Here is a 13,117-nt window from a genome sequence, read left to right as displayed (position 1 = left end):
ATCTGCATTTATTCTTATCTCATGTATTTTTTCGAATTTTGTAGTAAATGGACAAGGGCAGTGTCCCAATGGTTTCATAGAGAAGTCTTCATTACCTGGTTTAGTAAATGATGCTGTCACTAGACCTGAGGGATACTTGCATCTGTTCCTTTCCGTTCATTTTACTTGTCAAGTTGAAGTATCTAGCTTTATTCTTCTAGCAACAGAGGATGATGGAGTAGGAGAATATCCTTTTATTCAGATATGGAGAGAAACATCAACTAACTTGTACGATAGAATTTATAATATTGGTAGCAGTGATGAGGTGACATTCCTTGGTAATTCATTATATCAATATACTTCTACTGGTGGGAATATTACTGTACTACCTGGTGACATATTGGGACTAGTGGCATTATTTGATTCTGATTCTAGAGTCACTCCTTATCTCCTCAATCAATCCTCACCACAGTATTATGAAATATCAGCTGGATCAGGACAATTAGGACTTGATCAAATATTTACTGGTCAGCAGTCCAATTTTCAGAACCAGTACTCACCACTTGTTGCCATTGAACTAAGTAAGAAGATTAATGTAGCTTATAACTGTTTATACTTTTGTTCCTTTCTATTTATGATAAGAGTTAACCCATTTTCATCATAAAGTATATCATCATTAGTACAGACAATTACCACAACTTTTTTATGGTATAATAACATCAACAGGTGATATATCTAGATACTTATAAGTTATATTGCTTGATTGATTGATTCAGTGAAATTAGAATTTTGATGAGAATTAATTCCATGAATTATAAATAATTATTGTTCGTGGAACTAACTTGTAGTTTACAGACATGCATGCACGCTACATTATTGTCAATTATCCTTCTATATTTTGACTATCCCTCTTTCTTCTTTCCTATTATAGTTTATTCATCATCATATACAAGTTTAACCAGTACTGATTACTCAGCTCTCATTATGACTTCATCATCAAGAATGTACTTTGTACCAACAACTGTGTCTATTTTATCAACTTACTCATCTCCATCAGTTTCACAAATGTCAATGCCCACGTTGCTTACATCTAGTTCTTTATCTACAACTTCAACTCCTTCTCTCTCATCTCCCACTACTTTTTCTCCAATATTAGCTGGTGTAATTGGAGGAGCAATTGTTGCTGTGGTGTGCATTATTGTGTGTCTACTCTTGCTACTAGTGATTGCAGTATACTGTGTAAAAAAGAAAGGACATTATTTTGAGGCTGATGGGCGAGCTGCATTAGGTTTACAAACATTTTCAGACACTAACATTGAACAAAGAAGTAATCTAGCATATAACCATCCTACCAATGGTAGTGCTACTGAGATGTAGAGTAATGCAGCATATGCAAGATCTAGTGCCAATTTTACTGTTCCAATAGTGGGAAGCACTCAAGTTGATACTTATGCTACAATTCAAGAAGAAGACAATGATAATTACATTTGATTATATGTAGATCTATAGACTCTACTGCATAATTTTAGATATCTATAAAAATTTTAGTCTACATAGATCTAATTAAACTTTTCCTTATATTGACTATGTTCCTACAGCTTTAAATTTTTTGTAGCATTTGTTTACTTCTGTAGATTAATTAAGTTATGAATAATAATTATTAATTAAATAATAACTTTAATTTTAATTTAATTTTAATCATGATTTTACAAGATGCGAAAACAAAAACTAGATAGTATAACAAAGAAGAGAGAGAGAGCAAAGAACTGATAGCTGGGTCATTTCTTTAAGATCATGTTGTCTGTGTTTCGTCTTCTCTCACTCTTGATCTGTAGTGTTGGGGTATGGGTATCAACAGGTAAATAATCTGCATTTATTCTTATCTCATATATTTTTCCAATTTTTGTAGTAAATGGACAAGGGCAGTGTCCTAATGGCTTTATAGAGCAGTCTTCATTACCTGGTTTAGTAAATGATGCTGTCACTAGACCTGAGGGCTACCTGTATTTCTTCTTTTCTGTTAATTTTACTTGTCAATTTGAAGTATCTGGCTTTATTCTTCTAGCAACAGAGGATGATGGAGTAGGAGAATATCCTTTTATTCAGATATGGAGAGAAACATCAACTAACTTGTACGATAGAATTCATAATATTGGTAGCAGTGATGAGGTGGCATTCCTTGGTAATTCATTATATCAATATACTCCTACTAGTGGGAATATTACTGTACTACCTGGTGACATATTGGGACTATTGGCATTATCCAATTCTAATTCAAGAGTCACTCCTTATCTCCTCAATCAATCCTCACCACAGTATTATGAAATATCAGCTATATCATCACAACTAGGACTTACTTAAGTATTTGCTAATAATCAGCTCAATTTTCGTAACCAGTACTCACCGCTTGTTGCTATTGAATTAAGTAAGCAGTTGTAGGCGTATATTGTTTATACTTTTTGTTCCTTTCTATTTATGGTATAGTGAACCATTTTCATCATTAGGTATATCATCATCAATACTGACAACTACCACATTAACATCTGCTCCTACAAGTATAATAACATCAACAAGTGATATATCTAGATACTTATAAATTTGTAGTATTGCTTGATTGGCTGATTTAGTAAAGTTATAATTTTGATGAGAATTAATTCCACAAATTATAGCAATTTGTAAATAATTATTGTTTGTGGAAATGGGGGAATGTAGCTTGTAGTTTGTAGCTACACTACATTTTTGTCAATCCTTCTATATTTTTACTATCCCTATCCCTCTTCCTTCTTTTTTCCTATTATAGTTTATTCATCATCTTATACAAGTTTGACCAGTACTAAATACTCAGCTCTCATTATGACTAAGACTTCATCATCAAGGATGTACTTTGTATCAACAACTGTGTCTATTTTATTAACTTCCTTATCAATACTGACAACTACCACATTAACATTTGTTGCTACAAGTAGTATAATAACATCAACAGGTGATATATCTAGATAAGTTTGTAGTATATATATATATACTGCTTGATTGATCGATTGAGTGAAATTCAAATTAATTAATTCTACAAATTATAGCAATTGTACATATTGTTTGTGGAATTGGTGGAATGTACCTTGTACAACCCTTTACCATCTCTCTTCCTTCTTTTTTTATTATAGTTTATTCATCATCATATTCATCATCAAAGATGTACTTTGTCTCGCCCCATCCTATAACTTCAACTCCTCTCTCATCTCCTACTATTTCATCACCATATTCATCATCAAGGGTGTACTCTACAACTTCAACTCCTTTTCTCTCGTCTCCTACTATTTTTTCTCCAATATCAACTGGTGTCATTGGAGGATCAATTGTTGCTGTAGTGTGCATTATTGTGTGTCTACTAATGATTGCAGTACATTGTGTGAAGAAGAAAGGACATCATTCAGAGGCTGAAGATGGTGGAACTGCATTAGGTTTACAAACATTATCTACAATGAAAATTGAACAAAAGAGTAATCCAGCATATTCTACTGTAACCATTATTAACGATCCTACTTATGACAGTGCTACTGAGATGCAGACCAACGTAGCTTATGCTAGTACTAATTTTGATACTGCAACAGTAGATGCTTCATACACTGAAGTTGGTACTTATGATATAATTCAAGAAGAAAACAATGATGATTACATATGATTTAATTGCTGCATAATGATCATGTTGATTTTTAGATGCTTCTGATTTTAAAGCTAATGAATAATTAATTAGTTAATATTTTTAGATTTAATAGTTATAGTTATTATAGTTAATTAATTTCGTTTTTAATTTTATAAGGACTGACTCTGATAAAAGCAGTCAAAGCACACACATCAGTAATCATGTTGCCTGTGTTTCGTCTTCTCTCACTCTTGATTTGTACTGCTGTATGTGTATCAACAGGTAAATAATCTGCATTCTTTTTTATCTCACTATTTTTTCCGATTTTTGTAGTAAATGGACAAGGGCAGTGTCCTAATGGTTTCATAGAGCAGTCTTCATTGCCTGGTTTAGTAAATGATGCTGTCACTAGACCTGAGGGCTACCTGTATCTGTTCTTTTCTGTTAATTTTACTTGTCAAGTTGAAGTATCTAGCTTTATTCTTCTAGCAACAGAGGATGATGGAGTAGGAGAATATCCTTTTATTCAGATATGGAGAGAAACATCAACTAACTTGTACGATAGAATTCATAATATTGGTAGCAGTGATGAGGTGACATTTCTTGGTAATTCATCTTATCAATATACTTCTACTGGTGGGAATACTACTGTACTACCTGGTGACATATTGGGACTATTGGCATTATCTAATTCTAATTCAAGAGTCACTCCTTATCTCCTCAATCAATCCTCACCACAGTATTATGAGCGACGAGCTGGAGGAGAACAACTAACACTTACTCAAGTATTTGCTAATAGTCAGCTCAATATTCGTAACCAGTACTTACCACTTGTTGCTATTGAACTAAGTAAGAAAAATTAACTGTACATATGCCTCTATCCCTTTCTTTTTTGTATATTATAGTGGTCTCATTTTCATCAAGTATATCATCAACAATACAGACCACCACCACTATGATCACCCCCACCACCACTACTACTGCTACTATTTCAATTGCTACAAGTATGATAACATCAGCAAGTGATTCAATGACCAGTTCACTAATAGCTACTACACCTGGGGCTAGTAGTAACACTCTATCACTCATTGTAGCATCAAGCACTACTCCATCAGACTCATCCTCTAATGCTGGTATGCCTTCAATTACTAGTCATCAACCTACTGTTACACCATTACCTCCCTCTTTCTCTTCTACGATTGGTACAACACCTCTCGGATCTCTGTCTTCTTCTTCTCTCTCTATACTCCTCTCATCATCTTCTCCCTCTTTTACCATCTCTACAACTCTTTCTTCTTTCTCCATGACTTCTCTTCCTTCTACTTCTGTTTTACTTTCCCCTCCCTCCTCCTCTCTCTCATCTTCTCCATCCACATCTCCTCCCCCTCCCTCTGTTTCCTCATCCCCCTCCTCTTCTCCTCCCTCCTCTGGGTCATCTGTACTAACAACAGCTGTTATTTCTGGTGTCGTTGTTGCTGTTGTTCTTATTCTTATCATCATTGGACTTATATTTTTACTGGTCCTGCTCTTTGGCCTTGGAAGAAAGAGGAGAAGACAAAAATACTCTCCGACTGATGACAAAACCAAAGATACCTTTGACAATCCAAACTACACAGGTATAGTAATAGTATAATAATAATTATCCACCCTTGATAGTACCAATGATAGCTAATGATTAAATGAGTAGGCTTGGATGATAAATGCAATTTTAACATAACGTATACTGGCATTGTATCAAGTAATTGGGTAAACAAAGTTAACAAACTAACAAAATAAAAACAGTTCAAATGTACATGTAGATGACTATTTACTATCTCATCTATGATTGAATGTAAAGCTTTACAGTTTAGATGACATGTACAGTACATGTGCCTACATGTTGCTTTTTGCTGTTTCCTAGCATTGTCTAGTCAAAACATTAAGGTAAGCTTACAGTCTGGCTTGCTTTCACTGCTTTAAGTTGATAATAATGTCCAGTAAAGGTATATAGAATGATAATTGGTGTTCAGTAAACAGCCTAATTAGCACTTAATCTCTAGCTGTCATTGTTGTTATTATTATTATTATTATTATTGTTAATTTATATTGTGTAGGTGTAGTATCAAATACTAACGTACTCAGTCCCAGCTCTACGATGACTGGTGATAACTTTGTGACTCATTATGAGATACCAGGCTATCAAGACCCAGGGTTAGGGTCGTCAACGATGCCACGAGAAACCTTATACGACGTAGCACAAGTACCTCCGCCTAACAGCATAGTAAAGAAGGAAGGAACTAATGGAGCAGTGTATGATGAGGCCAGACCTACAGGCACTAAGAGTGGAGGCATAACTAGTATATATCATGAGCTAGGGCCTGATGATGGAATGCATTATGAGTTTGGACCCACTGGGACTGACACTGCCCCTCATTATGAGACGAACTCTGGGTTTATATACGAGATGGAGACAGTCCCGTCTGGATATGAGCAACCAGTTATATCACGTTCTAATACTATGAAGAACCATGCTACCACTAATAATACACCAGCACCTCATCCTGGTAATGGTACTGTGTCACCAGGAGTTAATCATTATGACGTGTTGGAGGAGTCACTGATGGGTGCTGATCCTAATGCTAGTGATACTGTTAATCATTATGATGTTCTTGATGACGTTAATGTAAGCAATTGTTGGTTTAGCTTAAAATGAACACTGATTTTGTTATCATTGGCCGAGTAATATAAAGTTATGGCTCTCCCCATGTGTATGTACATCATGTTTTCACTTATTCCCTCTGTCTCTATTCCTTTCTTAGAGCAATTCTAAAGACATTCATGACTACAGCGTCCTAAGTGGTAAAGATATTTATGTTCCTACCAAAGTAAGGCTAGTGATGTGGTTTCCTTGTAGTGTTATGGGCACAAGTTGTGTACTATTAGTACTTCTTGGGCATTATTAGAGATTCTAATAAGGCTTTGGCAGGAAGAGAGGGGAGGCTTGCTGACACCAATGAATCAAGACTAATTTTGGTAGCATTGAGCTTTGTTATTAATAGACTAATGTATCACACATGGTCCTGTTGCCTTGTAGACTTGTTCTTGTTCTGTTACATGCTTTGGCTTGTTATACCTTATTCTCATTATTATTTCCACTCTCTCTCTCTCTCTGTCTCTATTAGGAAGAAAGGCGGGTAGTGTCACAAAGTGAAACACAACTAACTGAGAGCATTTATTCTTTACTGGAGGAGGTGAGAAAAACAAAATTATGTATACCATAGATACTGTACAATATCAATGTTTACACAGAGGGAGAGAGAGAGAGAAGGTGGGTTTGTATTAACATGGTCTAAACATACATTTTGTGTGTATATTAGTTTACTATTGTTTTCGATATGAATTGATCAATTTCAACTATCTTATCATGCATGCATAGCTTAACCACAATGTCATTCACAGCATGTGGGTATGCCTAGTATAATTATGGTATTATTGTATTTATTAATTGTATTATGAGAGTTCCCGTAGACACATTCATGGACTGTTTACCTTTTATTATCAGCCCTGCTCACACATAATTGCATTTATAAAGCCATTAATCTGATTCGAGCATTAATTGTATCTTGTATGGGTTGTGTCCTAGCATATATATTCTATTACAATGTTAATAGTTATAATTGATGCTATTTTTATTGTTTATTCTTGTCTCAGACTCAGAGACAGAAATATGAGAACGTGAGGTTTTTTGAAGAGTCTGACATATACTGGAGACCAGCCTGCCAGGCGTCAGATCTTTATGATCAGTTAGCCAAGAGAAAATACAGAGAGATAAGACAGAATCAACTGAGGTAAGAGGGAAAAAGAGTACTGTATAGCGGGAAATTTTGGAGGGAATCAAATTTGGCAAATTTGGCATTTTGATAGCCATTTGCCAAAATAAAATCTACCATTTTGAACCATGATACGCATGCTCAATGGCACGTGAACACAAATTTGGAAAATTAAAATTTACCAATCATCAAAATTTAGCAATTCATCAAATTTAACTCCCTCCAAAATTTCCCGCTATACCGTATATGCTCTATTTATTCATATTTTGAGTAGTTTTGTTTTGTATTTTGCAAAATAAACATACTATGCCTTAGAATTAGATTATGTATCCACTACACATCAGCCCACATGTATTGGTAGTGACAGCCTCGCCTTCAATAAAGGAAATGTAATATTAAGTTACCAGCTGCTAATTAGTTAAGTAATGCAGTTAAGTTTCTTATATAAGTTTGCACAACATTACTAAAATGTTAATTTTATAAATCAATAATAACGATTTTTAATATACTCAATGATTATCTATTAGCTGTCAGTTTCTTGAAGCAATTTTTTTTGGAAAAAACATGCTATTTTCAAAAAGAGCTTTTCCACTTTTTTGTAAATATAATCATTATTCTGTCGTAGGCTAGTGAAGCACCTTGGTTCTGGTCAATTTGGTACAGTTAATGAAGGAGTGTGGCATTCTCCAACTGGTGAGGTGAAAGTGGCTATTAAGATGCTACCAAAAGCTTGCAAAGAGGAAGAGAAGATAAAGCTTTTGCAAGAGGCGGCCATTATGGGGCAGTTCTCTCATTCTAATGTTGTCACACTCCATGGGGTTGTCACTGTTGGTGAACCAGTAAGCAATTGTATTATATAATTAATAATTTATTATTATTGAGATCAAATTTAGTGTAATGTATTTTATATTTTTTTCTTCTTTCTATAGTTGATGATAATTATGGAGTTGATGAAGAATGGTGACTTGAGAAATCACCTTCTCTCAATCAGAAAAGAGTACTTTCTTAATTCACTAGCTGTCATTTTACTCTCTCTTTACCTATAGTTTAGAAACATCTTCTGATGATTTGTTGCCTTCCAAACTCTTAAAGTTTTGCCAGCAGATTGCCAATGGGATGAATTATTTGTCAATGAAATCATTTGTACATCGTGACCTTGCAGCGAGAAACGTATTCTTAAATGATCGTTTTATATGTAAAGTAAGATATCCATTATTTACATTTATTTATTCATGCATTCAGATTTATATGCATGTTGTTGCATTTTTTACAAATTTTTAAATTGCTAAAAAAATTAAATCGAAGTCCCTGTATTATAGTACAAGGTCATGGCCAAGTTTCGCCAAAAATGAAAAGAATATAATTCTTAATTTTTATAATTTTTCCTGATGCATATACATGTACTTATGTTGCGTAGAAAGTTTGAGCTGATTCTAATCAAAATTAATTTTTTTACAAATTTTTAAAGTTGCTCAAAAATTGGGCCAAAGTCCCTGTACTATGGTACAGGGATTTTGGCCAAATTTCGTCAAAAATGAAAAGATGAGAATTTTCCATTTTAATAATTTTTTATGATGCATATACATGTACTTATGTTGCATAGAAAGTTTGAGCTGATTCTGATCAAAATTAAATTTTTTATGAATTTTTAAAGTTGCTAAAAAATTGAGTCAAAGTCCCTGTACTATAGTACAGGGTCATTGGTCAAATTTCGCCAAAAATGGAAAGAAGATAATTTTCCATTTTAATAATTTTTTTTGATACATATACGTCTATTTATGTTGCGTAGAAAGTTTGAGTTGATTCCGATCAAAATTAAATTTTTTATGAATTTTTAAAATTGCTCAAAAATTTTTCCAAAAATAAAGAGAAGATAATTCTCCATTTTTATAATTTTTTTCTGATAAATAATTTTACATGTACTTATGTTGTGTAATACCCTGTACTGTAGTACGGTATTTTGTCAAAAATTGCTAGGAGAAAGTTCTCAATTTTTTTAAATTTTTTTTAGTAATAGCAACAGGATTAAAATCTCAAGCATTTTATTCCAATTAATTATAATAACAATAGTAATTATGATATATGTTGTTTCAGACCTTATGTCCACCGATTGTATTGAATTTAGTAACTAATAATAATAGCTACAGATATAGAAATACTTTCCTTATAACAGATTGGTGATTTTGGTATGTCACGTGACCTTGAAGATGAGAACTATTACGTGTCACACGGTGGAAAGGTACCAGTTAAATGGACAGCACCAGAGGTATGTACATGTCCTTATCCCACTCTCTGTCCCTCTCTTCCTACTTTTCCTAACTGTTCCATTACATATTTCCTACATTTCAGGCTTTATTATACAAGAAATATGCACCAACCACTGATGTATGGAGTTACGGGGCTGTACTGTATGAGATGTGGAGTTTAGGACATAAACCATTTGAAGAGTATTCAAACCAACAGGTAGTGTGAGACACTCTTGTAGTAGGTGTGGTTCATGCATTGTTTTTGTGTAGTATATGGAGATGATACAGACTGGGTATCGTCTGCCTCCTCCTCCTGGTTGCCCTAGAGGAATATATCAATTGATGATACACTGCTGGTATGTGTGAGTGGTTGTGTGTTAATTTGTTATATGTGTGTAAGTAGAAATAAGAATATGGAAGGGTGAGAAGAGGATTTAATGGGATTTAATTTATTTGTATTTTTTTTTTGCTTTTACACTCTTTGTCTTGTTTTCTTTTATTATCAGGAACCCTGACAGTAACCACAGGCCAACATTTAAGGATATTCTTGATACATTGGCAGAGGATCCAGAGGGTCTCCTTCATTGGAGTGATGATAATAAAGCAGCTCATGAGTCTTCCTCTGTCCTTGGATCAGATTTAGAGGCAGGTCAAGACTTGTATCCGGAACTGCAGCAAATTTTTGTTAAATCTAAAATGAAAATATAAAAAGCTACCAATCTTCTTGTTTCTCTCCCATCTCTGTCATTAATCACTCTTTCTCACACCAATAATGTATAATCTGATGATTGTTGTATTTTTATGTGTATATCCTTTTTGCGGTTTTGCTTTTTAATACCGATTTCATTTTAATTTTTAATGTAGATTTTTATATTATGAAATTTGCTTCCACAAGGCTATATAAAAGAGATAGTGGTATCTATTTAATTTACTATTGTCAATTCTGCATTGTTTATGTAAACAGAACTTGTCTAAACTGTTATATTGTATTACTACTACTGGTACGTGCCTATAATTGTCCCCACAATAAGGAAGAAGCTAAGGCAGTGTAAAGATGCTGTGTGGATTGATGTTACTGTTTCTTCTCTCTCTGTCAAAAGGTATTAGATAGATCTAGTTTTCTATTTAATGTTTGATGATACTGGCTAGGTACTGAGCAATGTACAGAGAGGTTTATGGAGCTACCACTAGTGACATACAGAGTACAGAGAATAGGAATGAATCTACCTGAAACATATGTGAGTAGTAATACACTGAGAGTCCTTCAAGAGTATCAGTTCAATTGTTCATCCACTAATATAACCAGTCTTATATTGGGTATTAATATAAGGGAAGCTACTGGTAGTCGTAATTTCTATCCCAGTGTCCAGGTCTTTAGACCTAATGGTAGTCTAGTGACTGGTAGTGAGAGAACTATTTATTATTCTACCTCTAATGTCAGTACTAGTGGAGTGTTTGAATATCCACTCAATCCTCCTATACCAGTAATGAGTGGAGACCTAATAGCTGTATCACAACGAGGACAGGCAAGCAGTGCTGTTAGAGTCTATTATATCAGTGGTATAACAGCAAATAGTCAGGAGTTTAGCTATGGTAATACTTATGTTGACTTAAATAAAAGTCAAATCACAAATCAGTTGATATTAGTATATCCAGTAACAGGTAAGACACACACTCACTGTATCATTGAATTATTTTACTATCATTAGATGGATACTGTGTTAATAGTGCCAATTCAATCAATGCTTCATTTATTAAAGAGAAAGCACTTGAAGTACAAAGACCACAAGTCTTCTATCTTCAACACCAGTTCATTTATCCATGGATTGTATTCTCATGTAATGGATCAGTTACTAAATGGATCTTTGGAGCTAAAAATAATGGAAACACTCCTATTCAATCTGAGTTCCAAATATGGCGTCAACTGGGTCCCAATAATTACAATAAAATAGGATCTAGTTTAGTTAATGCTAATACAATGATTGGTACTAATCTCTATGAGTTTATTCCTCAGACTCCACTGCAGTTCCAGGAAGGAGACATATTTGGTGCTTACAGTGGGAGAAGATTAGTTCTATATGAACAGAGAGAGAGTGGACCAACTAACTTACGAATCAGTGATAGTCTAGACTCTCCTCCATCAACAATATCTGAAACACTTAGTACAGTAAACAATGATTTTCCATTAGTTACTGTGGAGATAAGTAAGTTTTTAAATTTCTGTTTAAAGTTATCTGTTTTATTAGGTGTTAGCACTGAGTCTGTTCTTGTTGTAACCTCATCTGTGGATAATAGTCCTGTAATTTCTATTACTTCAGTAAGTTATGAGTTAGCTATTTTCTTGAGAGTCTTTATTTTACTTTCAGTTTCCAAGTATTATGAATTCTCCACCTTCAACTGAATCCTTTCATTCACCATCCTCCTACTTACAAACTTTAAACATTGCCTCTCAATCAATGAGACGTATTGCCATTTTGTCATCTCAAGTAATAGCGAATTCATCAGAAACTCCAATACCAACAAGCACTCAAACTAGTAATGCCATTATTAGTACCACTACTACCACTAGTACCACTTCTAGCTCTAGTGGTAGTGATAGAGTGTCATTTATGACAACAGTAGATGATACTTTACTGTCAACTTCATCATCAAATGTCATAGGCAACCCTGCAAGCAACACTAGTGGGTCAATGACAATCATCATTGCTGGAGTGTCATCATTGATATTACTAGTGGCTATTGGACTAGTTGTGTCATTGTTAGTTGTTATTACTGCTTGCCGTATAAAGAGAAAGAAGAGTAGAGGGATTGATTTTGTCTCCCAAGAGAGAGACAGTGCCTATAATAATCCAACATACGGAGAAAATCATTATGTCAACACAAAACATAGTCTTTGTATAAATTCAAAAGAACGAAGTTGTTCCTATGAAAGTGAGTGTGTGTTTGTGTACTGTTGATGTTTCAGTTTAATCTGTGCCTTTTAATGTGATGTAGTTACTAATGATGTATATGGAGAGCAAGAGCTAGTAGGCTCACTGAATCCCTTACTATCAGCAAATGATGGTATATCTAATACACTGATGACTTTAGAAATGAATGAAGAAATATATGAAAACAAAGCAATTGAAGAACTCTATTCAGAAGCTGCTGTTGTCCCTACCTCTGCTCTAGTGAGTATACAGAATCTAATAAACATCAGTAACTAATGCACAACATGTTTATACTGATGTAAATTATTAGATTAAAATAAACAGCATTGCTATTTATTATGCTTTGCATCGATTACTTATACTTTCTCGTTTCAGGGCATGTACACAGCAACAACCAATGAAAGCAGTGAATATCATACTTTACAGAGAGAGCTATGTGTGCCTAAAGCAGTGAGTTATCCTAACATGACAACATCTTATAATTATTCTGTAGTCTGAAAGAAAACAAACTAT

The 13,117-nt window shown here is 34.1% G+C and overlaps 2 protein-coding genes across 5 annotated transcripts in view; both read left to right on the top strand.

Annotated features, from left to right (window-relative positions):
* Positions 1 to 1,678: 1,678 nt before the first annotated feature.
* On the top strand, positions 1,679 to 10,656 carry LOC100636292 (serine/threonine-protein kinase STE20-like). 4 transcript variants are annotated; one of them, XM_020000063.1, is made up of 15 exons: positions 3,808 to 3,901; positions 3,953 to 4,468; positions 4,525 to 4,623; positions 4,669 to 5,235; positions 5,713 to 6,281; positions 6,418 to 6,483; positions 6,781 to 6,849; positions 7,310 to 7,446; positions 8,054 to 8,267; positions 8,358 to 8,425; positions 8,475 to 8,628; positions 9,602 to 9,694; positions 9,778 to 9,891; positions 9,945 to 10,030; positions 10,181 to 10,656. In XM_020000063.1, the coding sequence occupies exons 1-15, from the start codon at positions 3,841 to 3,843 to the stop codon at positions 10,380 to 10,382; spliced, it is 3,015 nt and encodes a 1,004-aa protein (XP_019855622.1). In that variant the 5' UTR covers positions 3,808 to 3,840; the 3' UTR covers positions 10,383 to 10,656. The 4 variants fall into 4 exon arrangements, with proteins under 4 accessions (XP_019855624.1, XP_019855622.1, XP_019855623.1 ...); XM_020000064.1 differs by having other exon boundaries at positions 4,525 to 4,752; positions 5,071 to 5,235; XM_020000065.1 differs by lacking the exons at positions 3,808 to 3,901; positions 3,953 to 4,468 and adding exons at positions 1,679 to 1,837; positions 1,889 to 2,404 and having other exon boundaries at positions 4,525 to 5,235.
* Positions 10,657 to 10,891: 235 nt separating this feature from the next.
* The window catches only part of LOC109584343 (uncharacterized), a 7,510-nt gene continuing 5,284 nt past the window's right edge, over positions 10,892 to 13,117 (top strand). The window contains exons 1-2 of the mRNA XM_020000043.1: positions 10,892 to 11,336; positions 11,384 to 11,715. Coding sequence (XP_019855602.1) covers positions 10,892 to 11,336; positions 11,384 to 11,715 — 777 coding nt within the window. The remainder of the gene's footprint in view (positions 11,337 to 11,383; positions 11,716 to 13,117) is intronic.

Source organism: Amphimedon queenslandica, unplaced genomic scaffold (genome assembly GCF_000090795.2).
Source record: "Amphimedon queenslandica unplaced genomic scaffold, v1.1 AMPQUscaffold_13217, whole genome shotgun sequence".
Lineage (NCBI taxonomy): Eukaryota > Metazoa > Porifera > Demospongiae > Haplosclerida > Niphatidae > Amphimedon > Amphimedon queenslandica.
Note: the sequence above shows the minus strand (reverse complement) of the source record. Positions and strands in the feature narration are given on the sequence as shown.

Coding starts and splice junctions, on each gene's coding strand:
- LOC100636292 (XM_020000062.1), top strand. CDS start 3,841: ATGTTGCCTGTGTTTCGTCTTCTCTCACTCTTGATTTGTACTGCTGTA. Junction 7,447..8,053: donor ATAAGACAGAATCAACTGAG/GTAAGAGGGAAA, acceptor ATTCTGTCGTAG/GCTAGTGAAGCACCTTGGTT. Junction 10,031..10,180: donor CAATTGATGATACACTGCTG/GTATGTGTGAGT, acceptor TTTTATTATCAG/GAACCCTGACAGTAACCACA.